The sequence below is a fragment of the Stegodyphus dumicola genome, chromosome 12 (assembly GCF_044657685.1).
Source record: "Stegodyphus dumicola isolate Sdum_Otavi_A_Nest chromosome 12, ASM4465768v1".
NCBI classification, from domain to species: Eukaryota; Metazoa; Arthropoda; class Arachnida; order Araneae; family Eresidae; genus Stegodyphus; species Stegodyphus dumicola.
Genome location: NC_140779.1, coordinates 74,748,016 through 74,766,237, shown reverse-complemented (window position 1 = coordinate 74,766,237; position 18,222 = coordinate 74,748,016). Strand labels below are relative to the sequence as shown.

The 18,222-nt window shown below is 33.3% G+C and overlaps 1 protein-coding gene across 6 annotated transcripts in view; it reads left to right on the top strand.

The window, feature by feature from the left end:
• The window catches only part of Msp300 (Muscle-specific protein 300 kDa), a 513,656-nt gene extending 511,835 nt beyond the window's left edge, over positions 1 to 1,821 (top strand). For all 6 annotated transcript variants that reach the window (XM_085806588.1, XM_085806589.1, XM_085806592.1 and 3 more), the window contains one exon: positions 738 to 1,821. In XM_085806588.1, coding sequence (XP_085662714.1) covers positions 738 to 957 — 220 coding nt within the window. In that variant the 3' untranslated portion in view covers positions 958 to 1,821. The remainder of the gene's footprint in view (positions 1 to 737) is intronic.
• The last annotated feature ends 16,401 nt before the right edge of the window (positions 1,822 to 18,222 follow it).

The window sequence follows — 18,222 nt, the reverse complement described above, 5'->3', positions numbered from 1 at the left end:
TGTTTCCTTTTCAAATATACAGAAGATGTGTAATACTTCTGTGTTAGTCTAAATTTGTGTCATTTCTAGTTCTTAGAAAACATTGTAACAGAACTAAGTATATTTAATGCTGAAGATGAAAGCTGTCAGAGATTTTTCAATTAAATATAAGACCAATATTTTCTCTCCCAATAATGGCCCAGAAACTTGCTCTTTAAGTATTGTCCAAATAGCAGTTTCATCACTGATGATATTCCCCCAAGGTGCACCTCTAGAAGTGGACGCATATTACACTCATGAGAAGGGAAAACTTTACAACTACAAATATCTATGCTTTCTCAGTGCTTTGAATACTGCTATGGCAGCTAGCACTGCCAATAACCATACTGAACATGGTGACAGAGAAATAATAACTTGGTACTAAAATTTTTAACTAGAAAATTTAAACATTGATAAATTTTATGTTACTTTTGTAGTATAATTTAAATATTCACCAGAAATCAATAGTTTCTTATTAATTGAATTAAGAAGTGTGAACTGAATTAAATTTTTATGTTATTCTTATTGACTGAATTAAGTTTTTATATTATATTAAGTATCAAAGGATTTGATGTACCTTTTAAGACCTAACTATTTTGTATATTTTCATAATATCAAATCATCATCTAAAATTTATGTATGGTTGTGTAATGTAATTTTGCAAATAGTTTTTCTTTCCATCAAGGAATACCATCTAACGCTGAAATTTTCTTTTGTAGTGATGATGATAGACCAGCCACAATTCGACGATGTTGCAGTTTCTTACTAAGAGTTGCAAGAGCTTCTTTTCCAATCCAAGCAATTTTGTTACTCCTTGTTGGGGCTGCTATCTTCATGCCTTTAGAAGAGGAGGAAGAATTAAGTTGTCGATTATCAAACAGTTTTGCTAGCTCTCTGAATCCAATGCTTCGTTATCCAGATGGCCCACCTCCTGTATAGTATTGGAAAGGAATAAATACTGTTTATTACTTTACCCCCCCCCCTTTGTAAAATACTAGGTATGTGTAAAATTGTCAACTGCAGGAGTTTAGAATGTTGTTGATATAATTTTCTATAATTTTTCATTTTAATGGTGAATGACAAGTGCATTATGAACCAGCATAAAAGATTTCACAGTATGTATGGTTTAGTCATGCACCTCCGTCCCCCCCCCTTCAAACTGCACATTATGTTAAAGTAAATTAAATTGAAAATAATATTGTTTTTAAAAATTATAGTTTTGATATAAGCTCAATTGTATATGTATATATATCTAAATCTGAAAGTTTCCTTTTCCATGGCAGGTACATGAGAGATGGAATTTACTAATCAGAAAATTAATTTTAATTAGTATCCCTTTTCACGTTAGAAATGTATTTCTAGTTGAAGCATTGCCATTAATAATTATATGTTATAACATAATAATTGTTGGTTGTGATATCTTAAATGTTTTGTCTTTCAATCATGTTCATTTTATTACTGTTTTAAAAATTATTAAATTTTTTAATTTTATTAGATGTGCTAATTATAGGTGCTAATTTAACGTTTTATTTCAACTTGGTGCTTTCTACTTATGAAATTATATAAGATGATGTATATTACTGTACAAAAACTAAAGAAAATTTTTCAAAACTACTAAAAGTGCCTATATTTGTTTTGGTATGCATGGCATGACATGCATGAATTTTTATGTGATCTGCAGTGTAGTTAACATATTCATGAAAATCATTGTAGGTGCATTTGCAGAAGAATTGTTACTAGTTGTATTGAGAATGATGTTTGCTTGTATGAAAATAAATAAAGTCTATGAATTTTTATTAAGCATTAATTGTTATATCATTTTATTTTTACAAAATACTTAATTGTATTTTTTAAATACTCAGAACTCTCCTACTAAAGCACACTGTTATTACCAAGTAAAGATATTAAAAATTAAATAATAATTAAAAAAATGCCTAAAAACTTAAATTGAGAACAAAATTTGAAAACAGATAGGGTCAGTTGTGAAAAAATTAATCGCCAAGATGCAAAATTCTTAAAAATATCTAAAATATCTTCTGCTGAACATGAGGAATATAACCAAATATAACCCATTCATTGGGTTTCTGGATGATGCAAGATATAATTATAAATACTGCATACTCAATTTTATATAAGGCACATATATAAACTGTAATTTTATTGAGTTAAATTTACTCTGTTAAAAAATCAAGTGTTTTTATTAAATTTATTTCACTTTTTGAAAATATTCAAGTTTGTAAAAGAAACATTGTTTTGTTCTATATAATTAAGTGGTCAAACAGGTGAGAAAAACCAAACATTGGTTAACTAGGCAGGTATGTATTATAATGGGTGAGCAAATTTAATTTAATAAATCCATTACAATGTCCAAAGCAGGTAGCTTGTGCAATACCAAAATAATATCATTAAGCTCTTTGTTAAAAACGATACACGTTTTGATGCTGAAACCCTGAAGTGACCATTCTGCAAGTTTCATAGCACTGCCATATTATAATTAGAAGTGTAGCTCTTTCTAAGCAACTGCTAAAAGTAACAATTTAGATGTGTTCAATCAAGGGAAAGTAATAGATGCTGGATGCATACAATATTCAATTTCAGAAATAGTTTGAAAATGGGGATTCATCACTTTATAGTGTTAAGAATACACGGGCAGCAGAAAATTGGTGAAAAAAGTGGAGTGCTTCAGTCCACTTTGTGAAGTTATCCGTGACAAGAAAGTTGTTGCCATCAGCAGTCCTTGACAGAAGGCGATGCATTCCAAGAAGCGCTTCTACATTATAATGTTGTAACTTCCCTCTGCGTTTCTTTGGTCCATTCTGACTCGCACAAGCATTGCATGATTGGCACCATGTTTGCACATCAGACCTTGCATTATTACTCTACTAGAATCACTCTCGAAGTATGCAAATTCTTAATTATTCTGAAGTAGCCTCTTGTCGGGCTGCTATGTAGTTCTTTAAAGAATGTCCGAGATCTTCAAAATATCAGCTGCCATTTGAATGCCCTTCTAACATCTGATTCGAACTTCCGGTACTAGATGCCACTTCAAATATGGAGTTCAGCCTTAGAGCTCAATATTGGTTTATCTTAGAACTATAGATTGAAATATCCTGCCAGGTACGTTTCTACTTGGGGTCTGGGTCAGCTGATGTTGAAGTTGTAATTTAACGTTCGACGGAATTAACCAGCTCGTATTTCTCTTCAACGTTGTACAATATAAGCAACTCTCTAAGCATTGTCTTCTAGACAGGGCGTCGACTTTCCGGGTGACGATCATTTAAATTTTAAGTAGGTAACAGACGAAATGACAACATCACGTGCAAAGCAAAAACGTTTATATTAAAAAAAAAGAATGTTTTTCGTTTTTTTTCCCTTTGTCTGCATTGTCTTATTTTTATCTACTTTCAGATACATTGTGTAAAAATATTTGGTAATCTTAAAATTATTATAATAAATCATAGAAATATCAAAACTGCTAAAATTTTTGGCGATCCCCTACTGCAGGTTCCGCGACCCACAGTGTAAGAAACCCTGGATTAAGTAAATTTGAAGAGGTTTTCAATCAATGGGAAAAAGAAGGTATAATTGAGCAAATTGATCAGGACAAGTTGGGTATGCATTATTTGCCACATAGAGCGATATTTAAGGAGAGCTCTGCCACTAGAGTTCGTCCTGTGTTTGATGGTTCTGTTAGAACTGGCAGCTCCATCTCATTGAATGAATGCATCTAAAAAGATCCCAATCTAATTGAGATGATTCCGACAATTTTAAATCGGTTTAGGTGGGGAAATATCGGAGTTGTTGCAGACATCGAACAAGCCTCCTTGCAGATAAGCCTGAACTAAAACGATAGAGATGTTTTACGGTTTATATGGTGGAAAGGTGGAGATCCCCAACAGTTAATCACCTACAGACATTTCAGGGTCTTATTCGTTATTTCAAACAGCCCCTTTTTACTTGCAGCTATTGTGAATAATGTTTTAGATCAAGTAGAAGAGCCTTTGAAAGGACTTGCAATGAAACCGAAAGATTCATTTTATGTGGATAGTTGTGTTGCAAGTATTGACTCTGTTGCTGACTTAAAATATTTCAAAAGAGAGTCCCAAAAAATTCTCTGACTTAGTCAATGGAATTTTCTTTCTGAGATACAAGATTCTTTTAGAGATAGATCAGCTTATATAGATGAAAACGATGTATCGGTTTTACGTCTCACGTGAGATACTATGACAGACATCCTGTCATGCCAATTGATAAAAACTGAGAACAATGAACCGATTACTGAACGAAAAATTCTATCTAAAACACATCAGTTATTTGATCCCATAGGTTTCACTTGCCCGATAGCGTTAATTCCTAAACTGCTTCTTTAGAAATGCTGGAAGTTGGGATTCTAAATATCAGAAGATATAATTAAAAGATTTGAAAAATGGAAAGATGAGTTACCAGAAATTAAAAACCTCAAGATACTTTTCAGACTATCTGATTTAGACCTTAGTGAATCCGACATAACACTGCATACATTTTATAACGCGTCAAAGTTTGCATGCGACTTGTATTTTTCTTAGAGCTGAAAAGGAGGGAAAAGTAGCTTGTCAATACAAGCTAGATCAGTAATTGTTTCTTTGAAGAGATTATCGATTCCAAGGATGGAATTTCTAGCATGTCTTATTGGGGCTAGATTAACCAATGAGGTGAAGAAAGCTTTGACGTTAGAAAATAATCAGTCAGTCTACTGGTCCGATTTTATGGACGTACTTCATTTGATCCAAAGAGAAGGCCCTTGTACTTTATTGTATCTAACCATGTAAATGAAATTAGAACTCTATCAGAATCCAATAAATAAAAGTTTTCTCCTGGAACTCAATTCTGCAGACATACCACCACCAGATTGCTCGGTAAAAGCCTTACTAAAGCAAGAATGGCACGAAGGACCTCCCTGGCTTAGAGATTCTAAAGATAAATAGCCGGATTATGATCTGTGAATTCTAAGACACCTAACAAAAATACAGGAGAACTATCTGCTGAAGAGCTTAAAGAAGCTGAACTTACGATTTTGGACAAGTTCAAGAAGACGCTTTCCATAGTGAGAAAGCTTTTAAAATCATTGTCGACATTTACAGATGCTGATGGAATTTTGAGGATTAAATCAAAGCTCCTTTTGAGAGACCACGATGAAAATTTCAGAGTCCCGATTGTTCTACTATCTGATCATCATGTGCCTAATTTTGTCCAAGTTCTTGATGGTTAATCAAGAACTTGGACATTGTGGAGTACAGTCGCTAATGGTAGCTTTGAGGAAAAATCATTGAGTACTGAAAAGTAGACGAATTATAAAAGCAGTAATCAAAACATGCATTGTTTGTCAAAAATTTAGAGTCAAACCCCCTGATATTCCAGTAGGAATGCTTTTTGAAGATCGTGTAAAAAATGCCTGCATTTTCGAAATTATTGGAGTGGACGTTAGCAGGTTCATTACTACTAAACAAATGAAAGAAGGTATGGATCCTAATCCTGTGCAGTTTATAGAGCAGTACATTTAGAACTTCTGACTCTATCAACAGGCAATTTTTAATTGGCACTTAGAAGATTCATAGCTCGTTGCGGTCGTCCTTTAGTGATACATTCATACAACGCAACTAACTTTACCAAAGCTGAAAATTTATTGAAAAATGTCGATCTGGAAAAAATGAAAATATCTATTTTTCTTATTACCTGGAGATTTATTCCTCCAGCAGTCCCCTGGTGGGGTTAGGACGAACATCTCTAAACTGTCAAGAAATGGAAACCATTCTCTGTGACTGTAAAAGCCAACTAAATGCTAGACCGCTAACCGATATCAGTAAAGATTCAGTAGACTTAAACTCATTAACACCTGATCTATTTTTGAGAAAAAATCGCCTAATTAATACGACTAGCAAAGATTTGAAAAAAAGATTAGTTTACAGAAAAAAGTTGATTCCAATCTTCGAGTCAGATTTCGAAATGAATGCTTGGGACAATTGCAAGAAAGAACAATAGCTCGAAACAGAGTTTATGTCCCTAACGTTGAAGATATCATATTAATATGGATTGATAACCTCAAAAGACTATATTGGCCTTTAAGGAAGAATATTATCGATTTATACCAGCAAAAATGGAGAAGCTAGAACCACCAAAATTAAAACTAAAGCAGGATTTCTAAGTAGACCCGTCAAAAGGCTGTGTCGTTTAGAACTGGTTGGTGAGAACCATGTTGCTAATGTGGAGATTGTTTCTTAGAAGAAGAACCTCCTGTAAACCAAGAGAATCCCGATAACCAAAACAACAACAACTGGACGTGTTGTTCAGTCTCCCTCAAGATATGGACAAAACAGTGATGAGTTCCGGATCAATGTTCCTGAAACTCAAAAGGGGAAGTGTTAAAAAACAGAACCGTTAAAATTTCGCGCATAATTATCGCGTGTGAGAAGGACATTGCAACTTGAGGCTACTTTAAAAACGCGCTTAGAATGAGAAGCGGTTAAAGATGTTAGGACTATGACAAGATGCAAATTTTGAAATTGTTAATTCTAATGTTATCTATAATATATTGTAGTGTTCGTCTACGTGTGGCCTCTTTATTTACTCTTTTTTAGATGCTGGTTTAACATCAAAGGAGATACAGTCACCCCGGGAAGAAAAGATAGTCTGAATTTTTAATATTTCTATTGAAATAAAAACCTTTAAAAAATATTAAGTTAATTTTAATCTCTAAAATTTTAAATTCTAATCTCTCCGAAGACAAACACTCTGGAATGTTATTCTTTCATTTAAAGCAGGTCATTTGAGTACATTCTTCTACCATTATACGAATCCTAATAAGTTAGACCTGAGTTTACATTGGCAACTCTCACCAGGATAACTGTCTTCGATACGTCGACGAATGCAGAGTTTACTATTCTCCTTTTGGGCTTTTACAGTTCTTGAGATATTCCATGATGTCTTACCGGAAATTTCTATTTTCAGCTATGGATCCAGGAAGTAAAAATACCGCCTCTTGCTAGTACTGTGATATCGTCTTCAGCTATGATTTGGCAGGCGCATTAAAACCCAACTCTTAACTCCGAACAGGTTTTATCCTCCAAGGCAGAAAGCAGTTCATTATTTTTAAAGCCAAAGGAAAAATTGTATTTTCATAGAAAGTCTAATCCGAACATGCAAAGGTCTGTTATATTTGCTACATATGACCGTGTGATGGTAGGCGGCATAACCGCTGAATCTGCCGTCAGAGAAGCGGCGAGATTGCAGGCTTTAGCATCGGAATCCCATCCGTTTACGCTTAGCACTATAGAGAACGGAGTCTTGTACATTTGCCAGGAGGTCTTTGCATGATATGTGGAAAGCTTTAGAGAGAGTCCGGACCGCATATGTACGGATTTAAATGAGTCAGAATTGTGACCAGCTGTCGTTATGATTTCTTTAAACTGTCATATTCCTTCACGACAGCAGCGGAAACTCTGTCATCAGTTTATTGACGGATAGCAGAAATTCTTTCTTCGATTTGTTGTTCGGCAGCAGAAATTTTTTCTTGAATTTTTCCAACTTCAACAATGTCCTAGTCGTAGTCATTATTCCTACATTCCATAGTCTCAATTTTTTTTTCTATTATAGCAGAAATTTCTCCTTTCATTTTTATCTTGACATGTTTCAGTCTTTTATTGTCTTACTTTCATATCTCCTTCAAACGGTGTTGAGGACCCCTTCTATCTTTACTTGGAAGGCAGTAAAGATTGTCACGAGCGGCCTTAGTTGCTCATTCATTGCTCTTGTCACCAGCATCTAATCCTACTTCTGTCACGAAAAATTGTTGCATGCGTATGGGTTCACAATAGGTTGAATGCACATACAAACGATGATAGCAAATCAGTTAGACTTGAAGTATATGGTTTAAAAAACAGTTAAACTTGGAATATACCTCCTCATACAGTCATTGCATGAACATAAACAGATACTGGATGTGCACCTAGAATATGGGAGAAAATAAGATTTCAATTATTACCAGTGTTCAGCTGATGTAGCCATGGGTAGACTGTGGTGCGTTAGTTTTTTGTATAATCATAGGCCTGATATATTCAGTAGATAACAGATCTGATGAAATCATAGATCAAGGGATAAATAGATCAGTAAAAAAAAATGGTGGGAATTTAGGAGTAGTTCTCTGTTATGTGCCAGACATTCCTTGTTGATCACTAGTTCTAGACAACCTCTAAAGATAGACAGCAGTGAGCTTCGAAAACCTCAGAGTAATAATAAATGATTCATCAGATTTTAAAAACACTGCCTTTTCATAAGTAGTATACATACAATAATCAATGTATGGAAATGAACTAGAAACTAAAAAATTACTTCATGTGCTACAGACATTTTATGAACATTGATCACATAGCACACTTCCAAATGGCTATTGATTTCACATTTTTTGTATCCTGAGTTTCCATACTGCATCATCTATCGCATTTGAAGTCTTCCGTTGGGCAAACATTAAGGAGTGCATTTTTGTACATAATGTACTAGTAATACATTATGTACAAAATGTACCTGGTATTTTTGTACATAGTGTACCTAGTGCTCACATAACACACACAGCAAAGCATTTGTTGTACGTAAAGAAAATTTGGATAATTTCTCATTCTTTACTTGGATTCAATCATTATAAAATGCATAATATTTTCAATATTAGAATTTTTAAATCTGATAAATCATTTACAGTAGCCCTAAACAATGGCACCTGTTCAACTGCACATTAAACATGGAGGCTGTTTTTTTGGGGGGGGTTAATTTATTTGATTACAGTATAGTAAATTGGCTAAGGGTAGAGATACTTTTATGAAGTACTTTCAAAGAGAAATTAGCTTATACATATTTCATATATGTGGAAAACTATGAAAACACACGTGCAGCCAACCCGTTCACCAGAATGTGAACTCAGGTCAAATTATCAGTATTCAGCTGCTTTACTGCTAGCGAAGCCAGAGCTAGACATTTTATCACCTAATAGAATAACTGTTGCTTGCAAATTATGCCTTCCAATTCCTGCCAAAATTCTAAAAATTTTGACGCTCCTATGTCTTGCTTCCCATTGCACTCATACAGGTTTCCCTGGCCACCGATGAGCATTAAGCGTGAAGGCAACTGGAATGTAATGGATCATACGATTACACTTGGTTTCAGACCTGTATGGGGATGCATAATGCATGACATAATGTGGCATTTTGTTGATGCAGACCATGGATGTGATCCTTGATGGTGTTGATGTATTAAGATTCATATGGAAAAAATGAATTTATATTATTTATCCTTCTATTTGCAAAGTTCTATGCACAACTATAGCTGCAGTCACTTATAATGTTCTAACGAGGGTTTGGTTAGGTTATTTGAATATGGCAAAGCACCTAAGGGCTGCTTATTTTTTTCTACCAAAGTTAGCTGAAACAATGGTCACTTTAAAAAAAATACTTTAATTATTTGCTATGTAGAACCTACTTAGTTCTGAACTGAAGAATAATATAACTGAAACAGCCATACATACATATTATGTTATCTTAATCAATGAGTCAAACTAGTGAGTTCATTGCTTAAGCATTCACCAGCTTTAGGAAAACCAGATCAAGTAGGATAGTGTATTTTTTTTAACATAATTAAGTATCAATGTGCTTTAAAAATGATAATTCAAATTGTGACAAAGGTACCTATTGATTATTTACTACATCTCAGATTTTTAGAGGTAGTTATTTCCCAGCAATGATGTCTGTGCGTTTTCTTTGGTGGTAAAGTGTCAATAAATAGTATTTAACTGTAACAGTCATGTATAATCATAACTGACTTCTGATAATTGTGTATGTAATTTTATATTCATTTTTGTTAGCCATGTTCTCATTTTATAAATATGGGTCTTTTTGATTTGCTAAAAATAATGAAAACAGAAAACTGTTCGTTTTTTCTAGTTTCAGTCTGCTATGTCATGGGATTGTAAAAATCTCATAGAATGAAATAATAATTATTCCAAAAGCATATTGAAATACTAGTAAAGTTCTGATATATGCAAATAAATCATTATGTGAAAGAAAGGAAATTGGTTTGAGGGAAGCACAGCTTATTAATTTTTGTTCATCACAGTTCACAAAGTGTATAACTTACTCAAAATAAATCTAAAATTATGAATTTTGTTACTTTCTAATTTTCTGGATCTCACCAGAATGCTGTGAAAAATTATTGATGGTCTAAACCATGTTGCGAAGAAAAATTTATACGGCTGCACATGTCACTAAAAATCATTTATTATAGCATTCTCCCACACAGCACTTCTCCAGATATTTTCACCAGTGTGGTTGCAGATTATGATCCCTCCTATGGGAATTTCAGTACTTCAGCATTGCGGTGGACCACATACTGCAGTTTCTGTTGTCTCTGGTAAAATCTTTGGCGATGTAGATTTCTGCATGCATACAACATAAAAGGCATCACATGCCCCTCTTTCCTTTCTCATTTTAGGATTCTGGTGCCAAAATTTTGCAATTTTATGATTTTTTTTTTTTTTTAAATTTTTTTTATTAAAATGATTTATAGGGAGAACAACGGTGAAAAAAAGGCCTAGAATTGTGCATGTCTTGTATTGAAGAAGAAGAATGTAAAACAATAGGTGGTGGTGGTGGATGCATCGTTGAAATAAATTTAAAGATATGCAAACATCCCTCTCCTAACTCACCAACAAGTTTGCAAATACTCTTCAAAGTTGCCAATGAGTTCATGACTTACCACATCTGTGGTAAGAATGTAAATTCCATATACTTTATGGCTCTTGTTAAAGATGGAATTAAACACAGGAATTTTAATTTAAATATAGGGATTTTAATTTAATAACTTATATTTAAACACAAAAACTTATTTCTATGTTTCCCTTCATGGGAGAGCAAACATAAATATTGGTGCAAAATGTAGTTTAAAATATTAATGGTAAATTTAAAATACATTTAAAATGCAATTTGTCACAGTTCTAGATCATCCCCATCTTTAGAAAGAAGGGAAAAAAAAAAAGGTAATGAAGTAGAAATAGATAATGGAAATGGCACTGTGTATTTTAAAATATAAATGAAAATTTGGGATAATCCAAGCAATGTTTATGTGTGTAAAAAGTATATTCCTTACTAACTTATGCATACTATAGGTATCTGATAGATTTAACTGACAACAGTTACTTTTAAAAGAATAATAATATTAAGAGCGATTCAAAGGTTATATTTAATTTAAGGGACAGTAGGCAATGTAGGCATATATATTTTGCTGTAAATTGACTGGCAAATGTTATTCAGTAAAGGAAAAGATCCCACGTGTGCTTTCTCTATATCACTACTTTGATCTAGTACATCATTAACAATATTTTCCCTGGGATTCCATCTCATGTGAAAACTGAGATAAATTTAGGTGTATAATTGTAAGCTTTGTAATCTTGTTCTTAAAAATGTAGTTGTATCACGATAAAACATTAATAAACTATGTTAAATATTGTTTTTCCAACATTCCATTAGCAAAATAGAATAAGGATGTAACCCATTTTCCTTCCTTTGTAATGATCCTGTATTTCTCAAGTGTGTATTGCATAAAGTAAAAATATATATTAACATATGAATTAATTCAGTTGTACATAAAATCACCTCTGACTTCTTAACTGATTTTTTTAAAGGATTAAAACATAGCCGATGCACGCCATAAAAGGATTTTTATTACACGGGCTCGAGAAGCTTTACCACGTGACAAAACAAATGACGCCGAAAGCTCTATTTTACGTCTGTATTCTTCTAACCAATAGCAGCGAAGCAGCTATCACAGCAGGAGGTACAGCGAGTACGTTTTAGGAACATGCAGACCCGTCAAAAGGCTGTGTCATTTAGAACTGGTTGGTGAGAACCATGTTGCTAATGTGGAGATTGTTTCTTAGAAGAAGAACCTCCTGTAAACCAAGAGAATCCCGATAACCAAAACAACAACAACTGGACGTGTTGTTCAGTCTCCCTCAAGATATGGACAAAACAGTGATGAGTTCCGGATCAATGTTCCTGAAACTCAAAAGGGGAAGTGTTAAAAAACAGAACCGTTAAAATTTCGCGCATAATTATCGCGTGTGAGAAGCACATTGCAACTTGAGGCTACTTTAAAAACGCGCTTAGAATGAGAAGCGGTTAAAGATGTTAGGACTATGACAAGACGCAAATTTTGAAATTGTTAATTTTAATGTTATCTATAATATATTGTAGTGTTCGTCTACGTGTGGCCTCTTTATTTACTCTTTTTTAGATGCTGGTTTAACATCAAAGGAGATACAGTCACCCAGGGAAGAAAAGGTAGTCTGAATTTTTAATATTTCTATTGAAATAAAAACCTTTAAAAAATATTAAGTTAATTTTAATCTCTAAAATTTTAAATTCTAATCTCTCCGAAGACAAAGACTCTGGAATGTTATTCTTTCATTTAAAGCAGGTCATTTGAGTACATTCTTCTACCATTATACGAATCCTAATAAGTTAGACCTGAGTTTACATTGGCAACTCTCACCAGGATAACTGTCTTCGATACGTCGACAAATGCAGAGTTTACTATTCTCCTTCTGGGCTTTTACAGTTCTTGAGATATTCCATGATGTCTTACCGGAAATTTCTATTTTCAGCTATGGATCCAGGAAGTAAAAATACCGCCTCTTGCTAATACTGTGATATCGTCTTCAGGTATGATTTGGCAGGCGCATTAAAACCCAACTCTTAACTCCGAACAGGTTTTATCCTCCAAGGCAGAATGCAGTTCATTATTTTTAAAGCCAAAGGAAAAATTGTATTTTCATAGAAAGTCTAATCCGAACATGCAAAGGTCTGTTATATTTGCTACATATGACCGTGTGATGGTAGGCGGCATAACCGCTGAATCTGCCGTCAGAGAAGCGGCGAGATGGCAGGCTTTAGCATCGGAATCCCATCCGTTTACGCTTAGCACTATAGAGAACGGAGTCTTGTACATTTGCCTGGAGGTCTTTGCATGATATGTGGAAAGCTTTAGAGAGAGTCCGGACCGCATATGTACGGATTTAAATGCGTCAGAATTGTGACCAGCTGTCGTTATGATTTCTTTAAACTGTCATATTCCTTCACGACAGCAGCAGAAACTCTGTCATCAGTTTATTGACGGACAGCAGAAATTCTTTCTTCGATTTGTTGTTCGGCAGCAGAAATTTTTTCTTGAATTTTTCCAACTTCAACAATGTCCTAGTCGTAGTCATTATTCCTACATTCCATAGTCTCAAATTTTTTTTTTCTATTATGGCAGAAATTTTTTCTTTCATTTTTGTCTTGACATGTTTCAGTCTTTTATTGTCTTACTTTCATATCTCCTTCAAACGGTGTTGAGGACCCCTTTTATCTTTACTTGGAAGGCAGCAAAGATAGTCACGAGCAGCCTTAGTTGCTCATTCATTGCTCTTGTCACCAGCATCTAATCCTACTTCTGTCACGAAAAATTGTTGCGTGCGTATGGGTTCACAATAGGTTGAATGCATATACAAACGATGATAGATTCATAAAAATTATTTTACCAAGAGAAACAGTTCACAGTTCTGGAAATTTGCACAAAAGTACTCGTACAGCTCTTCATAGTATGACAGAGTATACTCAGTAGTTACACTTCAAACTAAAGAACGTCATACACAACTTAATGGAAAGGGCATGTAAAGAGCGAAGCTAGCACGGAGATTTCTCATTAGTCCGAACTCAGGCTAAACTAAACAACTTCTACTGATACTCACTCCAGTTAAATGTAGTTTTACTCCAGCCGCCGCGAAATCTCTAGTACCTTCCACTTATGAAATTATCGGCAGGCATATAAGAGTCGGATCCGGTTACAGTTATATATCTAGATTAATTGCATTTATGCAATCACAATACCAATTACAGTTATACGTTGACCCGACCAAAATGTGGCCAAATGTTTGCCGAACTTGGCGACTTTGGCAATTTCTCGCATAATCCGACGACAAAAATTAGTCTCCAGAAACATCGCTAGCTTGGCGTTTTCTCGCCAGTTTAGTGAGACAGAGATTTAAATAATGTTAAATAGACTTGTGCCTGTATTATTCTAATTTTTCCAGCAAATCTTCGCTCTTCAGATTTGTACGTTTTATGTAAAATTTTGGTTTGCTTCATTTGCATAATTCAATTTCACAATCTCAAATCCCAACCAGATCCTTTTGATCTTTGCCGCCTGGTACAGTCCACTTGAAACAGCGGGTGTGGAAGGTAGATCGTGGCGAGGGGAAACCGGCAGAGAGTGTGGTATTCATTCTCGCTCTTGACTGTTGCGGTGTGCGCTTCGAAAGTAAAGCACTTTTGCTCTGCTTATTTTTGTAGCTCTTATTTAATATTTTACAATATTCTTTTAGCTGTTATTTAAAATTTTACACTTTTCTTTTCAGAATTTACGAGTTATTTTTTTCAGGTTTGACAAGTTAATTTTTTTTCAGGTTTTCCTTTCAGATTTTACAAGTTATTATTTTTTTCAAATTTACAAGTTATTTACTATATCTTTTGCTTATCTGTGAGCTAATTTAAGATTTTACAATATTCTTTTCAGGTTTTACAAGTAAATTTTTTCAGGTTTTCCTTTCAGATTTTGCAAGTTAATTTTCTGTTTATTATCGTGCTTAACTTGATTATTATTTCAGAAGTAATAAGGCATATATATTCAGCACTGTTTTTATCCTTAATTAATTACTGGGCGTTATTAAAGTTTGATTTTTTACTTTTTGGGTAACAAACATTTCCATTAATTAACTTTTTTTCTATGTAAAAACTCTGGTTTGGGAATACTTACTTCGAGTACCAATTTTTATTTTTCATAGGTACAGAAGAAACTGAAAAGTTTTTTTTTTTTTTTTTTTTTTTTTGCAAAACTGTTTTTTATGCTTGGTTGATTTTAAATACAGCATTATTGATATATATTTCCGTACAATAATTTTGTTTTTTTGTTATGAATATTATGCACTAAGTTATACAGCTGCTATTTACAGCATATTTATATATACACACCATGATAATGACTCTGTGTATTGATGCAATTTAAAAATCATCTAAATATTACTGTTTTTTCAAGTGTTCCTATTTAGATTGCCATTTGTATTTTTCTGATAACTACAGAGTTCTTATGTTGTTAAACTAATAACACTAAGAATATTTTATATACTAATATGTCATCGATAAGTTCTAGGTTTTGTTGTGCTTCTTGTGACTGCTCATTTTCTGTTAAAAGTAATTTATATAGACACATAAGAAATTTTCATTCTGAACATAAGTTGGAAACTTATAATGAAAGAGATTGTACTCTGTGTAATGAAAGGTTTACTTCTATCAAAGAGTTGCATGACCACATAGATTCTGTCCATACAGATATAAGGTAAATTTTCAGGAACTTATTTTTCATTCTAATTCTGAATTCGAAAATTGGAAAGAAGATGTTGAAAAAAGTAGTCAGTCCTTTTTTGCCAAACGAACGACTAAACGTTTGGCAGATGGGACAATTCGTAGTTATTTCTTATGTAATAGAAGTGGTTCATGTAAAATAAAAACTGACAGAATACGTCACATGAAATGTGGAGGTTCAATTAAAATAGGGAAAACATGTCCTGCTGAAATAAAAGTGTCAGAGAAAGAGATCGGGGATATTTTTGAAATTAAAGTTAGTTACCAATCAGTGCATGTTGGTCATAGGCATGAAGTTGGGAAATTGCCGCTCTCAAAAACTGAAAAATCTAAATTAGCAGGTATTATGCAGCAAGGTATTCTAAAAGAAAAGTTTTTAATGTCCATTCAAAGTGGTTATTCACCAACAAAAAGAATTGGTGTTACTCACTTAAAAGATTTACAAAATATTTCTAGAGGTATTCAGGTAAATAATGAAATTGTTTTTGACACTAATGATGCAGTATCGGTGGACTTAAAAGTCCAGAAAATGAAAGCTGAATCTGGTTGTCCAATTTTGTTGTACAAGAAAGTTGGTGACGAACTGCCAGGTTTTCAAGGTGTATCAAGGGATGATTTCCTTTTAGGGGTTATGAATGGTGCCCAACTTAGGTTGCTGGAATTAAACAGCAGCTGTATTATGATAGACTCTACTCATGGTATGAATCAGTATGGATTTCAATTAACTTCTGTACTTCTCAATGATGATAATCATGAAGGTTTTCCTGTTGCTATTTTGTATTCATCAAAAATAACAGCACAAACTTTTATACCATTTTTTTCAGCTATTAAAGATAGAGTTCCTAATCTTAAACCTAAGGTTTTCATGTCAGACGATGCTCCGGCATTTTATAATGCATGGTGTCAAGTTTTTGGTTAAGTTGATAAGTGTCTTTTGTGTAGCTGGCATGTTTGCAGAGCATGGAATAAAAACTTATCTAAAATAAAAAACAGTGACTTAAGGTTAAAAATTGCAAATGAGTTAGTGCAAATAATGCACGAAATTGACATAGTGTTTTTCAAAAGAATTTCGGATATCTTTGTCACCAGCTGTTTGTCTAATGAAGAAACAAAAGCTTTTGGAGAATATTTCTACAAAAATTATATGTCTCAGCCTGAGAAATGGGCCTATTGCTATCGAATTGGATTAGGGGTTAATACAAATATGAAAGTTGAAAGGTGGCACAAGCAGCTTAAGTATGAACATGGTAACGCAAAGGTGATAAAGAGACTAGATTATTCTTTATCTTTGGTGTTAAATGCTATTGCAAGGAAACTGATGAATCGTGCAATATCTTTAGAACGTCATAAATTGACAACTAGGGTCACAGAAATTCGTAAGCGACACAGACAGAGTATGAGTATGCCTGAATATCAGGTAATTGAAATCGAGCCTAAGAAACAGTGGTCAGTTTCGAAGGCTGTTATTTCAAGAGAAATTACATTTTATGATGTTCGGATTCATGATCCTTGTGCATGTAGCATAAGGTGTGATGACTGTAATATTTGTATTCATGCATTCTCCTGTACTTGTATTGATTATAGTATCCGTTTCAGTATTTGTAAGCATATTCATCACGTATGTCAAAACCAGGTAACTGAAGTTCAGAGATCTGGTGTGTCAGAAAATGATGAGTTTCATTCAGATAATTTGGTAATTGATGTGACTGAGAGGGATTCCAGGCATGCCGAAGAACGTTCAGCGATAGTTAATGAAATAACGAGTGAACAAAATGCTGAAAGTTGCGAAAGTATTAGACAGGAAACAATGAAATTGTTTGAGAATTTATCAAAGAATGTTGCAACTATTGAAGGTCTTAGAGCATTAAGGTGTGATGTGTTGTCGTTATATGCTAAATATCAGTCAAATTACTTTATTCCTGTATCCTCTACTAATAATCGAAATATAAACCCACAAAGGAGATTTTAGAAGATATGTGTGTTTTACGTTGAATAACTTCTGTATTTTATGTAATATGTATTACTTTTTCCTAGGTTATGACTATACAAATTTCTTTGTTTGATGTTGTATATGTTACTTTCTCCTAGGCTATGAGTATATTATTATGGTATTTTTTTCTTGTTTGTAATATATAGAAATATAGCATATTTTCCAGTATAAAATTTCAGTTAACTTTTACTTAATAGTATGGGAAAGCAGATTTGTTTCATGCGTGATTCTTATAATACTTGAAAATGAATGAATTTTAATCTGTAAAAAAAAATTTTTTTTTTTTTTTTTTTTTTTTTTGTTTGTTAATATTGAAATATAGCTTTGTTTTTCTTTTAGATACACTTTTAGGCACATGTGTGATCATATCAGACGACATGCAGTAGAAAAAAGAAGTATGCATAAATTTTCCCATAATATTATTCCATATTGCTTTATTTGAAGAACTGGGTCATTGTGCTGCTTCAGTGAACATTCATAAATATGCATTTGAAATTTGACTATTCAGTGCAGGAAGTGGAGTTATACTTTAAAAAATCATGTTCCTTAATTTCAAAAAAACTAGTAATTTTCATTGTCATACTACATGTTATATCTCAGTGTAAAGGGTAACGGACAAAATAAGTTATTATGTGTATCTGTTTTTTAAGCATAATAGTTTTGTTCATTTTAGTAGTACATGAATAAAAGATGGTATGTGTTACTTCAATTTATCTAAATTTTTCATTGTTATACTGCATG